Below are 25,052 nucleotides of genomic sequence, written 5' to 3'. Positions count from 1 at the left end.
AAGGTCCCACCATCTCCACCCTCCTCACGCAGAGGGCTGGACGCTTGGTGGGCGAATCCTGCCGCAGGTGCGAGCTATGGATACGGTGCCTCTGGACAAGCTCATCGGCTGAGGGGTCGGTCCAGAAGTGATCCGCAGTCTTCATCTTGGTGTACTCCAGGGCACAGGGCCCCACTGCAGAGCATACGAGGGCTGGGAATCAGGGAGTCCCCAAAGTCCTGCCTTCTCATCGGTCACCTGAGGAACGAACTACCCATCTCCTTCCAGCCACCTCAGATGCCTGAGGTTTCTGCTAAGCAGAGATGAGAAGAAGGGGCTGAGAGCAAGAGATGGACAGTGAACAGGTTAAGTTTGGATGGGTGAGGCTGATTGAGCTGAGAGAGGACCTTAGGAGGTGCCCCGGGAGCTGAGAACAGAGAGTCTAAATGAAGCTCAGGGCACTGGACCACTTACCCAACAAAGATGCAAGGATGGGGCCATCCACAGGGTCCATCAGCAGAGCTTCCTTCTCATAGTATTTACTAGCAAGAGAGGAAAGGACATGCTGGTTTGGGTGGAGGCTGGCAAAAGGTGCACAATGGACTACAGCTAGTGATTAAGAGCAGGCACAAGTGGGTTCAACCCTTCTCTTGGTATCTCTTTCCAACTCTGCAAACCACTCTGAATAAGTGGTGCCTTGGCCTCTCAAGCCTCAGTTGCCCCATCTGTAAAATGGGGGTAGTAATAATATATCTCATAGAGCTGATGAAAGGACTTTTAAGGAAGAGATGTACAGACAGGTAGATACTAGGTAGAAGGTACTAAACATGGTGCCTGGCACCACTTATTACATGGTCAAGACATAGCTCTAAAGAGAATAACAGGAATAAAACTTAGGAGGCTGCCTGGGCATAGCCGATGGTATCCACTTGGAGTGCATTTTCCATTTCGGGTGGGAATTCACTTATAAGTTCAGATGAAGTCTCCCTTCCTAATGTTAGTGAGGCAGTATAAAGCTGTCCAGCTGCACTGTGTACAGAAAGATTGCTTTAACACTCTTTCCTGCCTTAACATCTAACACTGATGATGCTTGAAAATATCCCCTGGCCCCCAGACCTTCAAAATAATGTTTGATGTCAACAACCTAATGTTTGCACTGAGTGTTTTTGGTTTGGTCTGAGTTGTGGTGGATTAGATCCTAGAAACTAACAGAATTTCAGAGCTGGGCAGGATCTTGTCCTCATCTCCCAAGGGACCCCAGGACCAGAGAGGGTAAGTAACTTGCTGGAGGTCACAGAGCTGGCACAGGCCAGGGCTATGCCCAGTTTGCTCAACTCCTCCCTTTCTATAGCAGATGGTGAAGGGCCCAGGATCTGGAGCCAGGAAGGCCTGGGTGGGAGCCCAGCTTGGCCACTTCCTCCCTTGCTGAGTGATCCTGGGCTGCTGACTCCCTTTCTGAGCTCCAGAGTCCTCAGTCGTGAACTGAGGAGATTGATCTGCCAGGGTTGTTGGGAGGATTCAGTAATGACATGCCAGTAAAGCAAAGCATAGGGCCTGGCAGAGGAAGGACTCACTACAGGGAGGTGCCATCATCACAACGTGACCCAAAGAAATCTTCTAGGAACCAGAATATTGGATGAGCCAGAAGTGACATGCCTTGGACATGCTCAGGATCAAGTCTATTCATTTTGGTGTCAACTCTGAGGATAGTACATTGAGACACCTTCCACTCAGCCCCATAGTTCCCATCCCAAAATCAGCTGTGCTATGTGATCACAAGTCTTGGGAATGCTGCCTTGAAGAAGAACAGGTAGAGTTGGGCGGGTAGTGGGGCTACAGGGGAGCACAAAGGAATTTCCTTTAGATGATGAGTTTCTTTGGAGTAGTTTTGCATCCTGGATGTGGACTTGGTTACACAAAACTATACACGCATTAAAATTCCCCAGAACTATCTACCAAAAAAAAAAAAAAAAAAAAAGAAAGAGCACATATAAAAAATTGGTGAAATCCAAATAGAGTTTGCAATTGCATTAATAGTACTGTATCAGTGTCAATTTCCTGGATTTGATAATTGTACAAGGGTTATGTCAGATGCTCTTACTGGGGAAGCTAGGAGTACATGAGAACTCTAGTTTTGCAACTTGTACGTGATTGAAAACTCAGAGTAAAAAAAGTTTTCTAACAAAATAGCATTGTTGCTCAAATAAAACAGTATTTCCTGGTGGGTGCAAGGGTGGTTCAGTGGCAGAATTCTAAAACCTGCCATATGGGAGATCAGGATTTGATTCCCAGCCCATGTACTTCCCCCAAACAAACAAGCAAACAAACAAAAAACAAAAATTCAAGAAATGGTGCTGCAATAACGGAACACTCACATGGAAAAAGAATGAAATGTGACCCCCACCATACAGCATACAGAAAAAACAAATAAATAAACAAAATAAAAAATAAAGAATATTTCCTTTCTGACCGACTTATTGAGCGGGAAAACACAAGGTCACATGCCAAAGACAATAATTAAGGAGTCACAAAGGAAAGAGGAAAAGAGGAAAGAGGGCAGAGGCAGAATATAATTTACAAGAAGATGCAGAGGTGCACTGGAGCCAGGATTTCTTTCGGTTCCTCAAACACGCCTTCTTGCCTCCAGGCCTTTCACCTGCTGTTCCCTGTAACCTGGAACAGCCTTCTCCCCATCCCCTTCACCTGCACAATACCTATGACCCTTCACATATAAGCTTAAAATGCTCACTTCTTCCAGGACACTTTCCCTGGCTGCCCAAAAGAAAGTAAACACCATACGCCATTTGGAACACATCATATATTATGGCACTTGCTATTTGCTTGCAGAATGTGAATTTCAAGAGGGGAGGGACTTGGCTCGGTACTGGCAGACACATTTTTCTAGCAAATGGATCAAGAATGAAAAGATAATAATACCCACTGTGTGTGGAGATGTGGTTAAATAGTCACTTTCCTACACTGAAATGTGGGGAGACTCTCAGCTGTTTCTTCATTTCTCTTTCTCTCTCTCACAACCATTTATCTCACTCCTTTCTCCCTCTCTCTTTTTTCTTGCCTCCCCCAATCCCACCTCTTTCTCAGGTGCTGGGAAGGAGTGCTGGTAACCAAGAATCTCAGATTATAGGACCAACAGTGGCTACCCACTCTCCTTGGGTTAAGGCCCTTGCTCTTTCATAAGACAGACCAAACCACTGTATCCCCAACATTTAGATTACTGCCTGGCAGTAGGTAGTCGTTAAGTATTTGTTGGACAAATGAACGAATGAATTTCCAAGAGAATATAATATATATATATATATATATATATATACATCAGATTAATCTGAGCTAGGGATAAAAAAATAAAGTTTCACTATGCATTTCCAAAATGTTGTGTACCTGCCAAATTCCCTTCTCACCTCTTCTCTGGAGTGGCAGCAATCCATGTCCCATTTTCCAAAGGAGGCAAGGGAGCCCCAGAGATACTATATGATTCTTAATTCACAGAAGAGGGATAAACCCAAGATTCCTATACTCTACCCTAAATCAAAAGACACTGCATTGATTTTTTTTTTTTTTTTTTTTACATGGGCAGGCACCGGAAATCGAACCCGGGTCCTAGGGCTTGGCAAGCAAGCATTCTTACCTGCTGAGCCACCGTGGCCCACCCTCTGCATTGATTTTTAAATACCTGACTCTTCCAGAGGTGCTAAGATAGTTCAGGGTTAAATATGCAGGTGGACTTTATTTAAGCACTTCCAAATCAAGTATAAAGCTCAAGGAGAAAAAAACCAGAAAGCTGCTTTGGGCAAGAGAGCGCAATTCCTACGAAGGCCAGCAGGTGGAGGCAGAGCACACCCAGGTATCCAGTCCTACCTGCTGTTTTCCACAAGGTAATGCACAATTTTATCCAGGACCTTCTCAAACAAGGCCGTGCGGATCCACAGGTGCTTGATGGTGAGCGGGGACAGGTTGGGCAGCTTCGGCAGCTTCCGCACATTCTCCTGGAGGCCTTGGATCTGGTTCCTCCTTCAAGATCAGCGGAGAAGGAGAACAGACAATTCACAAAAGAGGAAAACCACAGGACCAATTTGCAAATGAGAAAGTGTGCAACCTCTCTAAGAAATAAAGGAATGGCAAATAAAATAATAAGGAGAGCTCACATTGCTCCGAGCAAATCAGTAAGGTGATGAAAAATAACAATACCCAGCGTGCATGGAGAGGTGGTTACCAGATCCTTACACGCTGTTGACGGACAAGCCTGATTCTCAGACCCCACCACCTTCCTCTCCCTTTCCCTTTTCCTCCCTCCCTCTCCCTCTCCCTTTGTTGGCAAGAAGTGCTGGCAAGAGGAGCCTGAGATTATAGATCCTTCAGTGGCTTGCCACTGCCCCTGCAATAAAATCCAAGCTTTTTAACATGACCAGTCAGGCAGTCCATGATGCCACACTGCTCACCTCTCCAACTCCTCCCCTAACCACTACCCCCTTCTCCTGCCATGATCCAGCCACATGGAGACATCTATACCCTGAGGCTGCCAGCATCTCCTATGAGGCCTTTCCTTCTCCTGCTTCTTCCTGGTTCTCTCCCGGCCTCACTCCCAGGCCAGTCCCTTGTCATTCCTTAGGTGTCAGGGTTGACATCACCTCCTATAGGAAGCCACTCAGACCAGCCCAAATGGAGGGAGAGGTCCCACCTCAACGCCTCCTCCATCACTCTTCTGTCTTCCCCTTTGCATTGAAGGGCCTGGGACGAAGCCACTCACTTATATTTTTAAAATAAAATATTTGCTGAGTGTCTACTACGGGGCAAGCATGGATCCTCATGTCTGTACCTCAGGGCCTAGCACAGTGCCTGAGTAAGGGCTCAGAAAATACGTTTATGAAGGAGTGATTTGCGTGCATGAACATCTGGCTTTCCCTCACTACCTGGCACGCGAGTCTCAAATTTCTCCAATATTATGGGAGGTCTGTGAAAGTCCAGTCTTTTCAGATGGTATCAGTAAACACCTGGGAATTTAGCAGATGGATGAGCAGGTGTTCCGAGGTTCAAGTGGCTTGGGAATCAGATTCCAAGTAGGAGCTGGCAGAGGCGAGCCCAAAGCTATGCCCACCATGCATTGTGGCCAACAGCCCTGGACAGACAGGGCCTGAAGGGCAAAGAAACAGGCTGTTTCTCTTCCATTGAAGCTGAGTGATGACCCAGGGTGGAGACAGCAAACACATGGCACACAGCTCTTTCTCTCCTTTCCTCTGCCCATGGCAGACATGACCAATCAATTCAAACATTCTTTCTCATGCAGCCAAATCACAGCTTCAGAATTTTTTACAACCCAGGCTTCTGGGAAGCTACTACCATCAACTGGAGTTAAAACTTGTTTGCCATCCTGGAACGGGCTCCAGGATGGGGGTTCGGCTGTGCTGTTGGGACTCCAAGGGGGTGGCTATGATGGAAAGTTCTCATATGTATACACACCCATGAACCCATGAACCTCCCCCAACAATACAACCAGACACCGAGATGATTCAATGAAGCTACCTCTCCCCTTCGATGGTTCCATTCAGTGTGAGGTTAACTGGAGACCTCAGCATCTGGTCCACGCAGACAGAGACCAAATCAGTTACATGCAATTCTGCTCACATTGCATTTAGAACAGGGATTGGTTCACAGCAAGAACTTATTCACTGAATCACTGCTTCTTGGGTATTTACCAGGTGCTAGGCACTGCCCTAGAGTCTGGGGACATCATGGGGAATAACACAGATGTAGTCCCTACTCTCATGGAGCTCAGATTCAAGTAGAGGAGACAGATGACAAACAAGTAATAGCAAAAAAAATGAATAGATAATTACAGATGAGAATAACGCATAGGCAGAACATGATGACATGGAAGAAAATATGGGCAGGGGCTTGTCACCTACTTATCTAGAGGAAGGCCTGCAGGACCAGAAGCCAGCTCCAAAAATTGGTGGAAGGGTGAGTTGGGTGAAGGGAACAGATGTGCAAAGGCCCTGAGATGGGGGGAAGAGTCTGGCAAGTTTGAGGAACAGACAGGCCAGTGTAGCTTCAAAAACAGGTGGCCTGCCCTCAGGGTTTGTGCCCCAGCCCCACAGCCCTGGGCCCTGCACTCACGTGCTCTCAATCAGCTGCTCCAGGTCCTGGACCTTGCGGCTCAGCTCCTCGGCAGGTGGGAAGCTCTTGCCCACCTTCATGAAGAGAGCTGCAATCTTGTTGCTGCGCAGGAACCCGGCTGCCCGCCGCCGCAGCCCGTGCAGGACGCACGCCTCCACAGCCGCTGCAGAGACACAGCAGTCAGCAGGCCTGCCCTGGCCACATGCCCCCGCGCTCAGCTCGGCTCACAGCTTCAGGCAGACAGAGGCGCCTTGGAGAGCAGGGGCCCCAGAATCACGAACATTTGATGGCAACAGCCAGGGAGGAAAAGCACAGAGCCTCTTTCCCTTCCACCCCCTCCAAAGGGGACAGGAAAGCTCCGTGGTTAATCCACACTTGCTGCTCAAGGTCAGACCATCTCTGTACAAATCCTCTCCCAGACGCTATCCAGCTGCGTGTTTTTTTGCAATTATCTATCCCCCTCAAGCCTCAGTTTCCCAATAAATGCATGAAAAACACTTAGCACAGAGCCTGGCACGTGGTACGTGCTTTATGAATGTTAGCTCTTATTTCTGCCCAAGGGCAGGGAAATGGGAGCACGTGACTGTTGGATTTTATCTGGGTTAAAGAACCATTAACATCATCACCATCACTATTGTGATTATAGCAACAGCTACCATTGATCAATCTCATACCATCCCTGCCATAGTCAGAGAAGAGGGAAAAACCATTCACATTATCAGATGTGGAAACTAAGGCTCAGAGACATGAACTGACTTGCCCAGGGACACACAGCAAATAAAGTTCTGGGACTGGGATTCAAACCCAAGTCCAAGCCATGGTGTACTCATAACACTTGCGCCTCCATGAAGGGTACATTATGACATTACTTCCCCATTTCTGTTTCTCCTGGAGGCCCTGTCCAGCCCTGCTCAGAGCAAGGGATCTGGGTTGTAGCCCAGGCTCTGCCACTAATTTGCTGTGTGACCTCGGGTAAATCATTTTCCCTCTCTGGGCTTCAGCATTCCCTTTCAGGAAAGCAGTCCCATGCAGGCCATTCTGACTGCTCCTACCTTATTCCAGGTACTCTCAGTATTCTATTAAGTAGCTTCTTATCTTCTTATAACAGTAGACTAGGAACCCATGATGGTAGACAATAGATACATAATCAATATTTACTGCAAATACGAATATATAACAAGAGCCCTGTTTATAGGGTATCAGCTGGGTGTGAGTATTAACGTTTACTTTACCTAAAGTTTGCAACAAACTTCATGAAGCGTACTATCTAGGCTTTGCATTTCACAGAAGTACAAACCGGCCCTCTGATGGTTATAATCTTAACCAAGGCTGTCTCACGTGCAAGGAGAAATATAGCCCCTTTCCTGATGGCAGGTGAGAAGTTTGGATTTAACTGCTTTTCTTTGTTGTTTCCTGTTTTGTTTTTCTTAGGAATCACTTAACTTTAAATAAATGGTCACGTATTTTCTGGTCTGCCCATGGGTTTACAATAATCTGGGTGAGGCTCTCTTAAGTATCTTAATTTCGATTTACATGCACAGTACTTTTCATCTGTTCATATTGTTCAAGTTAATTATCTATACAGGTTTTGTGGACATTGTTCCATTCTTTCTGATATTGGATTATGAATTACAATGGATAAAAGGAACCTCAGAGAGAATCTCAGGACCTTATTTAGCCTCAGTGAAAATATCTCCCACCCAGAAACTTTGATCAGAATTTGAGAACGATTATCACTTTCATCACCTGCTATTTCTCTAAGTCTTTAATTGGTAGGTATAATTAGCTAGTTCTGAAATGGACACACATAGCTTTTTTTTTTTTTTGCATGGGTAGGCACTGGGAATCGAACCCAGGTCTCCGGCATGGCAGGCGAGAACTCTGCCACTGAGCCACCATCACATTGGCCCATACATAGTGTTTTACTTGTAAATAAAGTGTGAGGAAGAAAGGAAAATGTTGGAAATAAACAGCCACACATATATACATAAGTAATATATATATGTGTGTGTGTGTGTGTGTGTGTTAAGTACACATATCCCCACATTGCAAAAAAAAAAGATCTTGTCCAAGACAGCCCCAGGTCTGTCTGTTCGCAAAGGGGGTGAAGTGCCCTCAGTGGCCTCAAAGTAGACTGGGGAAGGGGAGCGTGCCCTTCAGTATGAGCCATCCCCAACATCAAATGAAAAGCTGTTCAGGGAAAAAGACGGAAACCCGCTGAGTTACGTGTACACATTGATTGTGAGCTGAATCCTGAGGGACACATAAAACACATGCCTCCAGCCATCGTGAAAGTACAGTGAGAAGCTGACAGTGAGGTTATTTCTGAAATCTTGTGAGCGTTGCTGGTTCACGAAGGCGAGGCCTGCGCCACGCTCTGAGCCTGGGGCCTGCCTCCCTTGCTGAGGCAGCGGGACGTGACCTCTGTTTTTAAATCAAGTCCCCCGTCCCTCCTCTCCCTTACCGCTCACATCAACCTTAGACAGAGACAGTAAAGGACACTGACCCCTATTCCCTGTGGAGCACGGGTCAGTACTAACCGAACTCAAGGGGCTGGCAAGCCACAATCTCCAGCATTAACCAGGATGCAGAAGGCATTTTCAATGTCTTCTTGCTATTTTTCTGTTTTTCCAGATTCTCCAAAGCGAATCGGAACATAACTATGGAGTTCCAAAGCAAAAAACTGGGCAAAAAGCACTGCTCAAAGGTACCCACTTCCCCAAGACAGCCCTCAAAAAAAACAGAGGTTGGGCGGGCCACGGTGGCTCAGCAGGCAGGAATGCTCGCCTGCCATGCCAGAGGACCCGGGTTCGATTCCAGGTGCCTGCCCGTGTTAAAAAAAAAACAAAACAGAGGTCACATAACAAGACCCCGGGCCGCGACTCACCACAGAAGGAGATGATGTGACTGCTGTCCTCGTGGACGAACTTGCGCGTGACGGCTTCCTCCATGATCTGCTTCACCTGGAAGACAGAGGTAGCTGGAGGGGAACAGGACCAAACCCCACGCGGGCGGCTCCCCAAGCCCTTTCCAGGTTGCTGGTGGCGTCTCGGTGACTGGTTTCCTTCCACACTCTTCTCGCGTGTCTTCCGTAGGTCTGAAGTCTGTGACAGCAACACAAGCTGTCCATTTTCATTGTTTTTTTCCCAAGCTCTCTGCAAGGCGGGCACCTCCCAGGTGTTGCACCTGGCACCACCTCTTTCCCCCTTCCCCACTCCATCCCGTCCCCTGCTGTAGCTCCTTTGGGCACCAGCCACCATCCCTGCACCATCCCTGCACCGTGTGTTTATCTGATTAATGTCTGCCTCCCCCCTTTCTAGAACATAAGTTCCGTTAGGGCAGGGACCTTGTCCATCTAGTTCTCAGCTGGATCTGCAGAAACAAGATAGTCCTGGGTGCACAGCTGGTGCTCGAAAAAGTGTTTTCTAAATGAAAGGAGGAATGAATGGGTTAAGCGAGTGTGTCAAAGAAGCAGGAGGATGAAGAGTCAGAAATCAGCCCTGGAGTCTGACAGACCTGGATTGAACTTCTTCATCTCACACTTACCAGATGCGTCTGTGATCTCATTTTGGGAAACTGAGGCTCAGTGAGGTGGAGCAGCTCTCCTAGGGAGGGAGACTGGCCCAAACTGGAGGCAGAATTCTGGCCTGCGTCAGGGTGATCTTCCATCACCTTCACTCGCTCAACAAGTATTTCCTGAGCACAGCCCTGACAGGACAGCAAGTCTCCACCTCAGGGAGTTGGGTGACCCAAAAGTCCCTGACCACCCTGGCTTCTGGCCCCTGCTCTTTCTGGAGTCACTATGGGGCATAGGGGTAAAGGGAACTGGGTATTGGAATCATCCCCAACTTGCCCCCTGCTCCCTTCCCTTCCCAAGGGCAGAACCCTGTGGTCTGTCCGGTTTGAAGTCAGTCCCAGGAGCTCACTGCCACCCACCCTTTTCCTTCTGGTTGCCTCCAAGAGAAGAAGACAGAACTCAGCATTCCTGGTCACGTTCTCCAGAATAAACACAGCAGTGCCTGCCCCAGAGCTGGCAAGCTGCCCCAGCCATTTATAGCCAAGTCAGCACCCTGCCCGTGAACAGCTCCGGACCTCCCAGCAAGCTCCAAGCTGGGCTTTATCAGCACCATTTCAAAGTCTTAAAACTACCTGGTGAGGGCACTAAAACTGGCCCCACTTCCTAGATGTGGAAACTGAGGCTTAGGGAGGTAAGCTGGCCCACCCAAAGCTAGGAAGCAGCAGGATTGGGATTTAAATTTACAGCAGTCTTTTCCACCCTGGCTTCAGCTGCCTTATTCTGGTCCCTCTAGCTGTGTGTACTCAAACAAATCACACCACTTCCCTGAGCCTGGTTTTCTCTTTGGTTAAAACTGGTTGTAGGAATAGTACCTGCCTCCAAGGGCCATGGTAGGGCTGAACCAGGTAAAGTACTTTCCATGCTGAGCACAGGGTCTGATGGGCAGTGTGCTTGCAATAAATGTTAGCTGTATGCAGGTTATGCCCTCTCCCCAAAACCTCACCTGGCCTCCTTCTTCCGTTATTCTGGTTTTGGCTGAACCATCCCACAGCTGATTAACCACCTGCCCCCACCCACCCACCAGGTATCCATAGCAGCTGCCTTTCTAACACCCACCAGGCTTATAAAGATTTGGTCAGCACCCGTTTTTCCTGCAGGCAAGCACTCTGGGCACCCCCTACCTATGGTACCACACAGAATAGGTGCTAAGAAGGTTCCCTGAAGAATGAATGGTTTTAAAAAAATCATGAACAACTTCAGCCTTTGGGAGAATATTTCAGTTGAAAAACTGCTTTCTTGTCACCATAGTTGCGGGTCATAGAGCAGAGACATAAATACCCTATTATCCCTGTCTGCCAAGGAAGGAAACTGAGGCCCACGGAGGTGGGGTAACCCACACCGGGTCACACTATGGGACTTTGGCAAAGGACCTTCCCTCTCCAGGCCTCAGTATCCCCAACTTGAGAGTGAGGTCAGCAGAGACGATCCAAAAGGCCTGTTTCAGTTCTACATCAGCAGGATTCCGACATAGGGGTAAAGGGAACTGGGTATTGGAACCACCCCCAACTGGCCCCCTGCTCCCCTCCATTCCCATCCTCCTGGTCAGGAGTGGAATCAAGGTTTGGACACAGTTTTGTCTGGCTCCCAGGGCTGAGCTCCTTCTACAACATGCCGTCAAGTCGATAAGGTCTCAGCACATTTACTCGACACACTCCATTTCCCAGGGCCCTGTCTTCCTCTTTGCTCCCCAGAGGCAGGGAGCAGTGATGTAGACCTATCACCCAGTCTCGGAGAACCTGCCAGAATGGAGCTGCCATGCAGACCCTGACATGTTTTGGGAGTAGAGGAGCAGGGGGACGAATTCAGGGTGAGCAGCAGTGGGCTGTCAGGGAGGCGTGGAGGGGAGGCGTGGCTCATTCTGGAACATTTTCCGAGATGCACGGTGGTTACCTAAGACTTTGGGACAGACAGTCCAGGTTCAAATCTTGACTTGGCCACTTAAAAGCTGCAGGGCATTGGGCAAACCCTTCCCTGCTTTGGGATTCATAATAATATATCAACTTCTAAACAGTCAATGAAATCTGTTGGCTCTGCCTTCAAAATACAGCCAGGATCAATTCTCACACCCTCCCTGGTCCAAATCCACTATCACCTGTCTCCTGGACAAATGCCACAGCTCTGTTCTCTATGCATCCACCCAGCCTTCCTAGAGACTTGTCTTAAAGTCAGAAGGCTCTTATTAAAAGGTAATTCAGACCGTATCTCTTCTCTGCTCAGAACCCTCCTATGGCTCCCATGTCACTTAGAGTAAACCCCAAGTCCTCACCAGAATCCACAAGGCTCTACCTGACCTGGAGCACTGCCCCCCACTGACCTCCTACCCACCCCACACTCTTCTCATCACTCTCATCAGCTGCCCCCACCTCCATGTTATGTTACCCAACACAGTGGGCACATTCCTACCTCAGGGCCTTTGCACTTGCTGTTCCCTTTGCTAGAGCACTTCCCCCAGAAAACCACCCAGACCAGCTCTTTGCTCAGACGTCCCCTTCTCAGAGAAGACTTCTCTGATCACTCTATTTAAAACTGCTCCCCCTTTCCAGCCCACCCAACACTCAACATACCCCTTCCTTGCCTTATTTCCCTCCACCATGTTTCATACCTTCTAGAACACTATCTCTTTTTCTTTCTTAATTTCTTTATTCTCCATCTCTCCCATACTGGGTCTGTACGCTCCATGAAGGCAGGAATTCTATTTCATTTGCTGCTTAGTCTCAAGGCGTAGAAGAGTACCTGGCACTTAGTAGGCGCTCAATAAATACCTGTTGAATGAATGAATACCTCCAACGGGGAGGTTTAAATGGGGCAACAAAGTTCAGGCATTTAGCATAGTGCCTGATATGTTCTATGTGCTCAGCAAATAGTAGCAAATTTAATCCTAATGAACCTCTGCTGCCCAGGTTAAATCACACCTAATAGTCCATCCTACTTCTGTGTCCATCGAACACATTTATGTAGGCAAAATCAGATTGTAGACCCAAAAGAATTATGACTGAAAAGAACTGAAGGCAAGGAATCCAACAAATATCAGTGTTCATAGCAGCATTATTCACAGTAACCAAAAGCTAGAAACTACCCAAGTATCTACCCACAACAAATGGATAGACAAAATGTGGTATCTCCATACAATGGGATATTAGTTGGTCACATAAAAGGAATGAAGTTCTGATAGATGGTACAACGTGGATGAACCTTGAAGACATCATGTTGAGTAAAATAAGTCAGACACAAAAGGACTGATAATGTATAATTTCACTTATATGAAATTCCCAGAATATGCAGATTCACAGACACAGAAAGTAGATTTACAGGTTACCAGGGGAGGGAATGGGGAGTTATTTCTCAATGGGGACAGAGTTTCCATTTAAATCATGAATAAGCTTTGGTGATGGATGACAAGTGTAATCCAAACCACTGAATTCCACATTGAAAAATAGCTAAAATGGCAAATTTTGTTATATAATTTTTTTTGCTATAGCCATAAAAATAAAAGAAATGAATTAGTACAATGAAGCTTGAAGGAGAAACCCCACCACCAAGGGCAGCTTGTAGAGGTTTTATGTAGGTTGAATGCAGAACACAACTGACATTTGAATGTAGTAACCATGTTGCAGTTTGCAAAACTCTCTCCTGCCTGCCCTGTCTCACAGAATCTTCACAACGACTCCAAGATTATTCTTTCCCCATTTACAGAGGAGGAAACTGAGACTCTGAGGAAGGAGGACTGTCTTCCAAGATGGCCAGGGGCAGGCATGGCACCAGGGACTTCAGACAGAAGAGCAGAGGTCAGCAAATGTTTTCTGTCAAGGGCTGGAGAGTAAATACTTTCGGGTGGACTCTGTGGCAACTACTCAACCTTGCCACTGTAGTGCAAAATCAGCTACAGATAAGCTGCAAGAGAATGAGTATGGCTGTGTGTGCCAATAAAATTTTATTTACTAAATCAGGGGGCCAGATTCGGTCTGTGGGCTGTAGTTTGTTGAATGTTTAGCTCCACCAGGCTGGTCTACTTCCAGGACGGGAAGCTGCTCCTCCCTGTCCCCTGAGTAGCAGCCTGGGTTGGCTGCCTGGGTGGTCTACAGCTGAGCCCAGCTCTCCGGGTCAGCAGCAATGCATCTGACCACCCACATGCAGGCTCGAGCTCCTTCCAGCAGTCAGCCCCTCTCCTAAGCAGGCTGCAGCCCTCCCGCCAACGCCCTCCTGTTCCTTGGAGGCAGCCATCTGCCTGTCGCCCTCCAGTGCCACCTGCCCACATCCTCCCCTGCAGGGAGCAACAGTGGCCATTTGGCCACATCTGTTCCACCCCAAAAGGAAGCTGTGAACGTCCTCAGAACTTCCCCACCCCTCGCCTTTCTGTCGGAGAAGAGGGCAGGGGGCTGAGTCTCGGGAAATTCTGACTCTGTCACCAATTAGAAGGTGCACTCAGGCTGGCCCCACCCTTTGGGCTTTCAGTTTACCCCTCTCATCTCAAAGACCAGCCAACTCCCATTTTCTAGGATGTCCTAACCTCCTCCCTTTCCTTCCCTTCGTAGTTCCATCTTCTGCCCTTGGGAATCTGATTCTGCAAATCGTCACCTCCCGCAGTATCTTCTTTCTCTTTCTCCTCCTCCTGTTTTTCCTCCTCCTCTCCGCCCCAGCATCGTCAATGTCCGCCCGGCGCAGCTGAATGGATGAATTCACCCTAAGCTATATCTGACTTTGCTCACTATATCCCCTTGACTGTCCTGTGATTGTAGGTTCTACATTATACCTACTTCTCCAGTGGTAAGAACAGAGAGTTTAAGTAAAATGCCCAATGCCACAGAAGTGGAATCTAAACCCATACTCTTGACTGCCATACCTGAAGCTTCAACCAACGGTTGTCTCTGTAAATAATAATAATAATAGTAATAATTTATTTCTTACATGCCAGGCACTATGCTATGCAGACATGACATGCCCCATGTAACCTCCTAACATCCCTTCCAGGTAGCCATCATCATCCGCTTTACAGTCAAGAAAATTACAAAGTTTAGAGATGTGAGCTCCTGGGTGGCCAAGGTCTTCAACAAATCCAAGATCACACCTCTAAAGTTTACTGTAAGGAGAGCCTCTTCCCACTGCACTCTGCCTGACATCGAGCTCCAAAACCTTTGGACCATCTCAGACAGCCGAGGGGGTCCCTGCCCCAAGAAGCCACAGGCAGGGCCTTCAAGCAAGGATTCCAGAAATCCTCCCTGCACCTGCACCAATTTTCAGGGAAAGGTGAGTGACGCATGCAGCTCTCCTGCACTTACCACTTTATCTGGAGGGTAACAACAACTGCATTTATTCTCTTCTCAGTGTAAACTGGGATTGGGCCCAGGAGATACAGTTTCTCTGCCTTGCAGGATGGCCTGGCCAAGCAAAATTAAAATTCAGAGGCCCACTGTTAGCAGAACTGTGGGCAAGTGACTGCTGGGGGTCTGTGTGCTGGAGGGACAGCAAGAGGGCTTTTTGGTTTGGGATTGAGGGAGGAGGTAAGGTTTTAGGGTAGAGGGGCCATGAGATGGAGAGATGGGAAGGAGAGGGTAGTGGGGGCATGAGAAATTCTCTGGCCCCTGCCCAGTTCCTTGGGCAGGTTCTGGTGATGTGGTGATGCTGCAATGTGCCGCCCCAATCCCCGTCAGGACTAGAGGCTGCCCACTGCTGGAAGAGCTGCTGGAAGGCTCTTAGTTGTCAGGCCCTCAGGGGGCAAGGAATCTCCTCAGCTACCAAGAGCGCTGCACCCAAGCTCTCAGCCCTTCCCAGGTGGGCTCACATCCAATGACTGATGCATGCGGGGAATAAAGGCTCATCTGAACTCAGGACAGCTCTGAAGGACCAGTCCAGTTCCACAGAGAATTCCCCACAGGGCTGGCTGAAGCTTCCACTGCATCGTGGCCTGCCCTCTCCCTTTGCCCACTCCTGCCTGCTTCACTTCGCTTCCATGGGGTTGGTCTCCAGAGTATCCCTAACACACCTCCTGCATGCTGGCCTCTATCTCAGGGTCTGCCTCCCATCCAGGACTGCTCAGCTGCAGTGTGGACATGTCTAGCCAGCAGTTAACAAGGACAGGTGCCAACATCAGGGTATGCAAGCTGGGAAGTGAGGCGGGAAGCTAATCCCTGAATCCCCACGCCCGCCCTGTCAGTCAGTCCCTAGGTACTGAGGGAGCAGCCACACAATGCACGGTGTGGCCAGAGGGACAGGGGTGGGGGCAGTCAGCCCTGCTCCTGCGCAGCTTCTAACCAATGGACCGCAGGGCAGGATGAGACGAGAGGGGGACAGGGAAAGTGCTGGCAGTACAGCAGCTGCTCAGAGCCCCAGAATAGCAGTATCACCCTCACCAGGGAAACTGGTAGGAAATGCCAATTCTCAGGTTCTATCTGAGATCTGCTGGATCAGAAGCTTCAGGGATGTTTAACAAGTCTCCCAGGTGATTCTGATGCATGCTCAAGTCTGACAGCTATTGCAGTAGAGAATTTGGGGGGAAGGCAAAGGAGAGGGGGGAAAGTGGAGGAGGAGAGGGGAGGGGGTGGGGCATAATATGAGGCAAGGACCTTTTCCTGAACTTCCTCGGGAAGGAAGATACTTTGCGGCCACAGCTCCTGTTTCAGGACCCTCACCACGCAGCTGCCACCCTGGGGCCTGGTAATCTCACAGGCTACCTTCCTTTCTGTCTGGGGGTCGTAACGTCTCCTGGTTCCCCACCGGTAACAGCCACAGGGTGCTGTACCCTCCCTGTGGTCTCCGCATACTCTGCTCGTCCCCGCTGCCCCCATGCCCCACCCTGCTCCCATAAACAGCCCCTTTATTACACTTGCCTCAATTTACTAGGTTTGGGGGTGCCATCTGATTCCCGCTGGTGCCCTGACTACGCTCACCCAATACGCTGTTTCAAGACCAAACCCCAGAGAGAAGGCTCTCTGTTTACAGATGTGGATCCTGAAATTCAGAAAGGTTAAGGCCTTCTCCCCAGGTCACACAGCTGGGAAGCTGCTGCAGAGACCAGCCCACAGCCCTCTGATTCCAAACCTCCTACCTGAAGAATGGGGTACGGAAGCCCTCTGGGGTGGGGAAGGTGCTGGAGGTGGGAATGCAGCTGCCAGGGTATAGCCTGGGGATGGGCCTCCAGCAAAGGAGGATCCCTCCCCACCTCTGCTGGAACAGAGAGCCATCAGCCAGAACCTATCCCCAGAAATTAATAATGTTTGATAGCCTGAGGCAAGGAGAGGAAATTTAAAAGGCTGGTGATTGGCTAGAGCCTAGCTGAAAGTTGCTTCCTTCAGGGAGAAAGAGGCTGCCACCAGCTCTTGCCACCAGAGAAACCCATTCCCCTTGTGGGCAGGGAGGGAAGAGGGTGAGGTAGGCCCCAGAAGGAAACTTGGAAACTCAGGTCAGCCACCCTCTACATCTCGGGTTCCCAGACCCAACCTTGGACTTGATCCACACAGACTACAGGGAATCCTGGGTGGGAGGTGTCTGAGGCGGCGGCTGCATGGCATTCAGGCTCACTACAGTGTGTATGATCTTCTAAGCTGTGGCCCAGGAATTTGTGGCTGGTTTGGGCAGCCCGAAGGCAACGGCTGAGGTGTGAATTCAGAGCCAGACTCAACCCCCAGCTTGGCCACTCGGGTGTGTCAGCTTGCCCAGTTCACACCCCACCTGGGGCTGCAGTTTCCTCTTTTGTAAAGCAGAGACCCACCACCTTGCAAGGCTGTGGTGAGAATTAAATGAGATGCTATTTGTGAAAGGGTGTGGCCAGCCTAGCACCCAGTAGGTGATGATAAGGTCCTCTAAGCTTACTTATTTTGAAGCACTCACTATCCCAGGCACTGTTTGTCAACACAACCCTAATGAGGTCAGGGTCCAAAATTATTCCAATTTACAGATGGGGAAACCGAGGCATAGCGAGATTAGATATCCCACCAAAGGTCACACGGAGGAGAAAGGAGTCAGGTCCAGGGTTCCTGTTCTAACAAGCATGTTGTTTCACAGCAGAACCTGGTGACCAATTTGAACCAAATGGTTTTGTTATTACCCAACCCCGAGTAAAAGTGTAAACGTGAATATTTGAGCACCTACTATGTGCAGGTGCTTTGTATAGATTACTTAATCCTCATAAGAACATTATCCTCCCCATTTTAAAGATGAATAAACTGAGGCTTGGAGAGTGTATGCAGCTTTCCCATGATCACATGGCCAGGAGGCGGTAAAGCCAGGACTTGGAGCCCAATCTGTCTGAGGGCCTGATCCAGCTTTGTCTCCAGCTCCACCCAGTACTGGGTCAGGCCATCCGAAAAACAAAGATGCGGAGAAACCGGAGAAGCGATTTCTCAGTTTTTTTCCACTTGGGGACCAAAGGAAGTGCTGAACTAGGAATCAGGAGACCTGCATTGCCTGGACCCGATTCTGCCAACCATATCCTATGGGGGCCCTTCAGGGGAAGGGAGGGCATCAGAGACAAAAATGGTACTCCATTGCCAGCATCCATCTGCTGTATACCTCTAACATCTGCTTGTATGCTTCCAATGACGGGGTGCTCACTCCTTTTGGAACAAGCTTATTAGCTGGACAAGAAGTCAGGAGTTAGCTGAGAGAGGCTAAAGAGCCTGGAATTTGGAGTCACTGACCTGGGGTTGAATCCCTGGTCACTTTCTATACACATGACTTTGCACAACGTTTGCCATCTGTAAAATGAGTTTGATGGTGATAAGCGGCTCTGCCTTACCAGGGTGCTGTGAAGTCTGAATGAGATTGTGGAGACAGTGCCCAGCACATAGTAGGGATTCTACAAATGTGATGACACTGATGGCCTACTTCACTCCCTGACACGCAGTAAATGCTCTTGAAATGTCAGTTTGGTGATTGCTAAGGAGTCCTTCAGCTCCCTTCCACTCTCCCAGCCCAGGGCCTAGCGGCCCTGCCCCCACCCAACCTCAGTCTCCACCCTGCAACCATTCAGAAACCAGCCTGCCCTGCTGCCACCCCTCCCTCCACCTGCAAATATTTAAACAACATAAAAGGAGGCTTAACTCAGAAGACTATGAGGGCAGGCAGGCACTGGTTCAAGGCACACAGACAGGGAAATCCGGGCCACTCTGCAGAGCCAGAAGGAAGGCTCCTCAGGGCTCTCAGGCCTGGCTTTCCTTCTCCCCTCCCCGCACCTGCCCATACTCAGGTACTCTCGTGCTGTCCACCTTGCACCTCACCATGCTGCCCACTCTTCTCTGCCCACCACTCCGCCCCACCCCAGTCAAATGTGCTGGGTCCACCTCTCTAAGCTGCACAGAGCAACGACAGCCCCCACCACGCAGAGCGGTAGTAAAGATAATGGAAAATACAGTCAGATGGCCCCAAACAGGACGTGGCACACAGTCGGTGCCAAACAAAAGCACTTTCTTGATGTCAATAAAGAACATGAGCTTGGAATTCACCAAGCCAAGCCCAAGTTCAAACTCCAGCTCTGCCATGAGCTGTGCAACTTGTGAAATGGGAATACCATACACGTGGACCTCAGAGCAGGGCTGGGCCCACTGTGAGAGTGGTGGGCAAGCAGTGGCCACAGACAGCCACACCCCACCCCTACTGCTTTCAGGAGTTGGTTGAAAAGTGGCCTCCTGGAAGGCTCCCTTGTGCATACCCTTCTTTGCCCTTACCCTGCTTTATGGTTTCCTTTAGGAGTCACTATAGCTATATAGCACTAGCCTATCATTATATACCCGTGAATTTATCCCTTTAGTGTCTCTCTATCCCAAGTAGACCATAAGCCTGGGCACACATTAGGTGCTCAATATATATTTGGCGACTGAATTAATATTATTAATAGCAGCAGCAAGCCCTATTCCAGGTTGCACCCTAAGCCCCTTCATGACTGATCTCCTCTGATTTGAGTTTAAGGTAAGGTCAGGGGTGGGAATTTTTTTCTTTTCTTTTTTTTAAATTCATATAGTAGAATGCTTTATTTGAAAACTACCTGATGCATAAGTCCAATCTAGAAAACCAGAGAAGGGATGCCATGGCTGAAGGTGCAGACACAGCTGTCCTGAGGTCCCAGATTCCCCAGAGAATTGCTGAGGGCCACTTACCCAGTAGGGTGGCACTGACTGAGAGCACAGGATGGGTCATGATGCCATAGGCTCTGGCTTTGGGTTCGAAAGAGAAATCGGTGGGGTTCTGGCTCCCAGGTGAGCTAGCCTTAAGAAAGGCTGCAGGATTCCAGGCCTGCCATGTGCATTGAGAGATTCTGGCAGGGTCATCTGAGCTGGACATCACTCACCTAACCATCCTCTCTGGCCAGGCCCCAGTAGCCAGGACCTGTCACTCATGGGCTGGGAAATATTTCCACCATCTTACATTTAGTGAGCTAATCTTTAAAGGTAAGGCTTAAAACCCTCCTTTTTTTATTTTTTCCTTGCCCATACTAAAAGGCATCCTCTGATTTTCTACATCAGCAAAAGCGGAATTTTCAAGCTCAGATCTTGGTTCAGGTCAATTGGCAGACATGCCCCTCTGCCGCCCATTGGCCCTCAGTGGAGCCATCAAACGGACCTCCTTCTCAGATGTCAGGGGTCCCATCCCTCAGGGAGTTGGCCATGCGCACGTGTTCTTGCCAAACAGCTGGAACAGCAATCTTTTTCTGTAAAGCATCAGAGAGCAAATATTTCAGGTCTCACAGCAGGGATGCCAGACAAAATCCAGGATACCCAATTAATTCAGAACTTCAACTAGATAAACAAAAGAATACATTTTTTAGTACAAGTACATTCCAAATATTGCAGGGGGCATATGTGTATTAAAATTCTATTTGTTGGTTTTCTGGAATTTAAATTTAACTGGGCATCTTGGAATTTTATTTGCTAAATCTGACAACCTTATCTGCTGGTCAGGTACAGTCTCAGTTGCACAGTTTTTCTTCCCTTCCGCCTTTCTTTTTTCCTTTGTACTGTTTGATCCCTTAACCACTGTAAAAGAATCCTTAGCTCAAGGGCCTTACAGAAAACAGGCTGGACCTGGCTCCCAGGCTGTGGTTTGCTGAGCCCTGGTTTAAAGCACTTGGCACAGTACCTGTGATCCACAGAAGACCTGCTGTCTCAGTCTTGACTCAGAGTGGCCTCTCCCACCAATTGGGTGGTTGACACCAGCAGGGAGAGGGGAAGCGCAGGTGAGGTGAGTGACGCTGCACCGGTGCCCTGCTTAGGAGTGACTGAGGCCCCCAGGCAGCCTGACTCTTACATCTATTCCCAGTGGAGAGGATGGTTAAATTAGGGTACCTAGGCCCAGGGGGCCTGCCAGGCAGCCTTAAACATAACTATGCAATGCACACCATGTGGGGAAGATGGGGAGAAGAGGGGGTGACTCAAAGGCTCCTCGACTCCCACTGGGGAGCAGGAGACAGCTTGGGCCTCCCTCCCAGGTACCTCAGATCATCAAGACAAAATGCAGACACCTTGGCGAGCCAGCATCTGCAGCCTGCCTCCGGGCACTGGCTCTCAGACCCGGGTATCCAGTGGCACCAGGTTCTCACCTCTGTGCCTTTGCTCTCGCAGTGCCTTCCACCAGCTGCCCTTCCTTGCACACTCCAGCTGGCTAGCTGCTACTCAGGTTCAGGTCTCTGCCAAGAATACGCCCCCTCCTGGGAGCCCTCCTGGACTCTCCATCCCTAGGAACCAGGATAAATGCGCCACTTCCAAGGTCTCTCATTTGCCATCCCAGCACTTGGCATGTGAATACTAGCTGTTCATTCCCTCTCAGTACTTTTCTAGCATCTCCTGCATGTCACGTGCCAGGGAGCAAACACACACAGTCTCTGTCCTTAAGGAAGTGACAGTTCAGAAAGATGCAAAGATATAAACTGAATCACACAAATGGGTAAACAATTACGAGGTGAAACCAGCTCAAAGAATGTGGCTGTAGGAGAACAGATAGCAAAGAAACCTGACCCGCCAGGGAGGGGGGAGGTCAGGGCGGGCTTCCCAAAGGAGGTGACGTTCCAGAGCTGAAGTACAAGTAGGAACCAATGCTCTGGGCCTTGGCTTCTCCAAATCTGAAGGAGAGTGAAAACGGTCCCCCTGCAACTGCCTCCACATGTCTGCCTTGGAGCGTAAAGGAACGAACAGATGTCCAGACAATGTGGCAGGGAAAAGCACTGTCTGAAAATAGTGGCGTTGTATTTTTTTTTTTTTTTCAAAGTTGTTATGGGCGAGGAGCTGGAAGTGAGAGTCGGGAGGGGCTGGAGCAGCGCTGATGGGGGAAGGACAGGAATATTTTGGGAAGCTCCAAAGCACAGACGCAAACAAACCCCGGTGGCGGTGGTGGGATTGGGGGTGGGGTGGGGGAGCAGGGGTGGGGGGACGAGGTTGCCCAGCAGTTGTGCAAGTTCCCATTGTGCGCCCCAACCTCTCTTTCCTGCCAAATCCGACCCCTGCCCCTACCTGCACCCCAACTCTGATCACACATGCCATCCTTTCTGAGTGACCCACATAATTCCCTCTGCCCAGCCTTTGCTCACAACAGTCCCTCCACCTGATGTCCCTACCCGTTTCTCACCTCTGCCTCCAGCTCTGGAAAAATCCCCCAATCCTCTAGGGCCAGTTCACATGCTCCTCTCCTTAATCCTCCTGAGCCCCCTGCTAAGTTGACGTGGTTCCCCCTTCTCCGAGCTCCTAGAGTAAAGCCCACTGCAAAGGATATGAGCATTGGGCTCCAGACGCAACCTGCAGAATTCAAATCCCAGCTTCTCCATGCACTGACTGCATGATCTTGAGCAAATCATGTCCCCTCCCACAGCTCAGCTTCCCATCGATGTAACGGGTGGTAATAGTATCTGCCTCACAGAAGTAAGATAACACATTTAAAGCCTTTTTAACACATTAGCTGCCACTGCTCTACTCATTGGTTTTAAGACATCACAACCAGCATTTATCTATGAAGTGTTCACTGAGTGGCTGGCATCATTTTGGGGGACATTATATAATCTGATCTTCACAGTAACTTGATGAGGTGGGCACAATCCCCTTTCCATTCTCCAGATGAGGAAACTGAGTCAAAGAACTGGTCTGAGAGCACACCTGGGAATGGCAGGGTACGGATTCAAAGCCAGGATGGTCTGCTTTTCATGGACCCGGCATACAGCAGGTTCGTTCCCTTATTCAATAGAAGCCTAAGGGTGTTTCCCACATGCCAGACGCTTCACACACCTGAGCTCAAAGATACAGAACTGTGCAATCTAGATGTCACTGCTATTATGCCCATTTTCTCAAAGAGGCAACTGACCTGGGACCGGCAAAGCCGACCTGGTCTGGGAAGCAGCCGGGATGCAAATGCAGGTCTCCTTACGGAAGCCTCAGGTGGCCCTAGATGGGGACCCGAGGAGCTGGCCGCCCAGTGGCCAACGCTCCTGCGTACCCAGCTCACTGCAGCCGAGCACCACAGTCCCAGCCAACTCTGCTCCCAGAGCCGTGTTCCAGCAGCTCCTGCCAGCTCCACTTCCGCCCCTGGCCACCATCTTTCACGGTCCACTACTCCCGGTGCCTTCTGGCTCCCTCTGCCTGCATATGGTGACTCTCGACTCATTGTAACAAAAAAGAAATGACCTTTCCTCGTTCTGCCACTAATGGAAGATGCTGGCAGGGATGGGGACCTTTAAGCAAACATGTTCAGCACCTCCTTCTAAACGGTCCTCCCACCCTGACCTGCTATGGGTTCTGGGGCGCCACTGAAGGGCACATGCACAGAGAGGGTCCAGCCCCCACTGCAGAAGCCTCTGGTGTCAAAACTTGCTCCATGCCCTCACAAAAGTTTTCCCAAAGACCCCCGAGGTCTCTCAAAAAATCAGTTCACTTGCTGCCGCCACTGATTGCTGGCAACTCGCTGTCTGGATCTTGTTTTCTTTCTAGTAGTTTCTTTGTGTATGTCTCTTTCCCTATCTTTGCATGCATATATCTTGTTTTTTATTCTGTCTCTGTTTCTCTATTGCACTCTCTAATGTGCACGTACGCACACCCACACAGACACAGAGACATACTTCTACTGTCTCCACAGCTCTCAGAATAATCTAAAAATCCCCTCCTCCTAGCTTACAAGGCCCGACATGCCTGCCCTTGCCCCATACCCACCCTCGTCACTGTCCCTTCTCCCTTTCCTCTCCTCTCCTCCCCACTCTCTCCTTTAAGCTTTTCTCAGACTCTCCAAGCTCCTTCCTGCTTTAGCATCTTTCCTCTTGCATTCCTTCTGCCATCTTCCAGATCCTTGCACAATCTCTCCTTATCATTCAGCTACCAGTTCAAATGTCACCTCCAGGACAGACTTGCCCCACCTCTCGCACCCACACACTTCCACCCTGCCTGAGACATCCACACAGCACGGATAATGACCGGAAACCCACAGAAGCCTGTCTTTCTACAGTCCCGTTGGATGGGAGGGAGGGGCAGTGGTGGGGGACCTAAAATAAAGCCACAGCATGTCAATCTTCAGAGCATTAGTCAAATCCTCCCTCCAGTTCCTCCCTCCTCAACCTGCCCTAAACGAGGGTGCTCGGGCTTGCAGGAGAAGCAAATAGACTCTAACTTGGTGGCTGGTGGCCTGATGCCAGCCTGGACCCAGTTAATCTTTTACTGAATTACCATAAATAGGCGTCAGGCATTGTTCCCCAACAGTCTGAAGACTGGTCAACCCGCCTCCACCCGACAGAAGAGGTGTGCTGGGACTGAGAGCACGATTCCTACAAAGGAGCCTTGTGCTGCAGCCCTTCACAGGTGCCCCAGACACACCCAAAGAAGGTTTCCTCGGTTCTTGATTCTGGAGTATCTACCCAGAGACATCTCGGCACAACCACATAGTGCCTCCAACAGAGCCGGGGGAGCTGTTGGCCACCATCCACCCCCTCCCCAATCCTAGCAAAAGCCACCCCCCACCCTCCATTCCCAGACACAAGGCCTGCATGTTTCACCTTCGCAGCCCACATCCTAGAGACTGACAGCTTCTCCTGGGTGCTCGGCCTGCTGCTGTGTGGGGCTGGGCGCCCCCAGCAATGCACCCCATCTCCCCAGACCCACAGGCCTCATATATGAGAGGAATGCACAGGCTCCTGAGCACGCCCAATGGAGTTTCCAGCTGGCTGCTTAAAAAAACACACACAGGGTGACCCAAAGAATGGACTTAATCACTGCTTCCCTACCTTCCGCAGAAAGCAATGGAATGTTGTATCTAAGGGCTGTGTTCAAATCCTGTCTCCCTGCATGAACTTGGACAAGTCATTTCACTTTTCTGTGCCTCGATTTGCTCATCTGTAAAATGGGGAAAATAAATAATACCTGACCCCCGTCCAGCTGTTTTTTCATCTTTTTTTGAGGGGGTAGGTGTT

General features: G+C 49.5%; 1 protein-coding gene across 5 annotated transcripts in view; it reads right to left on the bottom strand.

The window, feature by feature from the left end:
• Positions 1-25,052, bottom strand: part of SGSM1 (small G protein signaling modulator 1) — a 99,191-nt gene that overhangs the window by 58,730 nt on the left and 15,409 nt on the right. For 3 of the 5 annotated variants that reach the window (XM_077160671.1, XM_077160673.1, XM_077160674.1), the window contains exons 3-7: positions 8,999-9,074; positions 6,112-6,274; positions 3,856-4,008; positions 454-521; positions 11-174 (exon numbers count right to left, since the gene is read on the bottom strand). In XM_077160671.1, coding sequence (XP_077016786.1) covers positions 11-174; positions 454-521; positions 3,856-4,008; positions 6,112-6,274; positions 8,999-9,074 — 624 coding nt within the window. The remainder of the gene's footprint in view (positions 1-10; positions 175-453; positions 522-3,855; positions 4,009-6,111; positions 6,275-8,998; positions 9,075-25,052) is intronic. The other 2 variants (XM_077160672.1, XM_077160675.1) reach the window with 1 other exon arrangement.

This window comes from Tamandua tetradactyla, chromosome 5, assembly GCF_023851605.1.
Source record: "Tamandua tetradactyla isolate mTamTet1 chromosome 5, mTamTet1.pri, whole genome shotgun sequence".
NCBI classification, from domain to species: domain Eukaryota; kingdom Metazoa; phylum Chordata; class Mammalia; order Pilosa; family Myrmecophagidae; genus Tamandua; species Tamandua tetradactyla.
The sequence above is the reverse complement of the archived record's forward strand: the minus strand, read 5'-3'. Positions and strand labels throughout refer to the sequence as shown.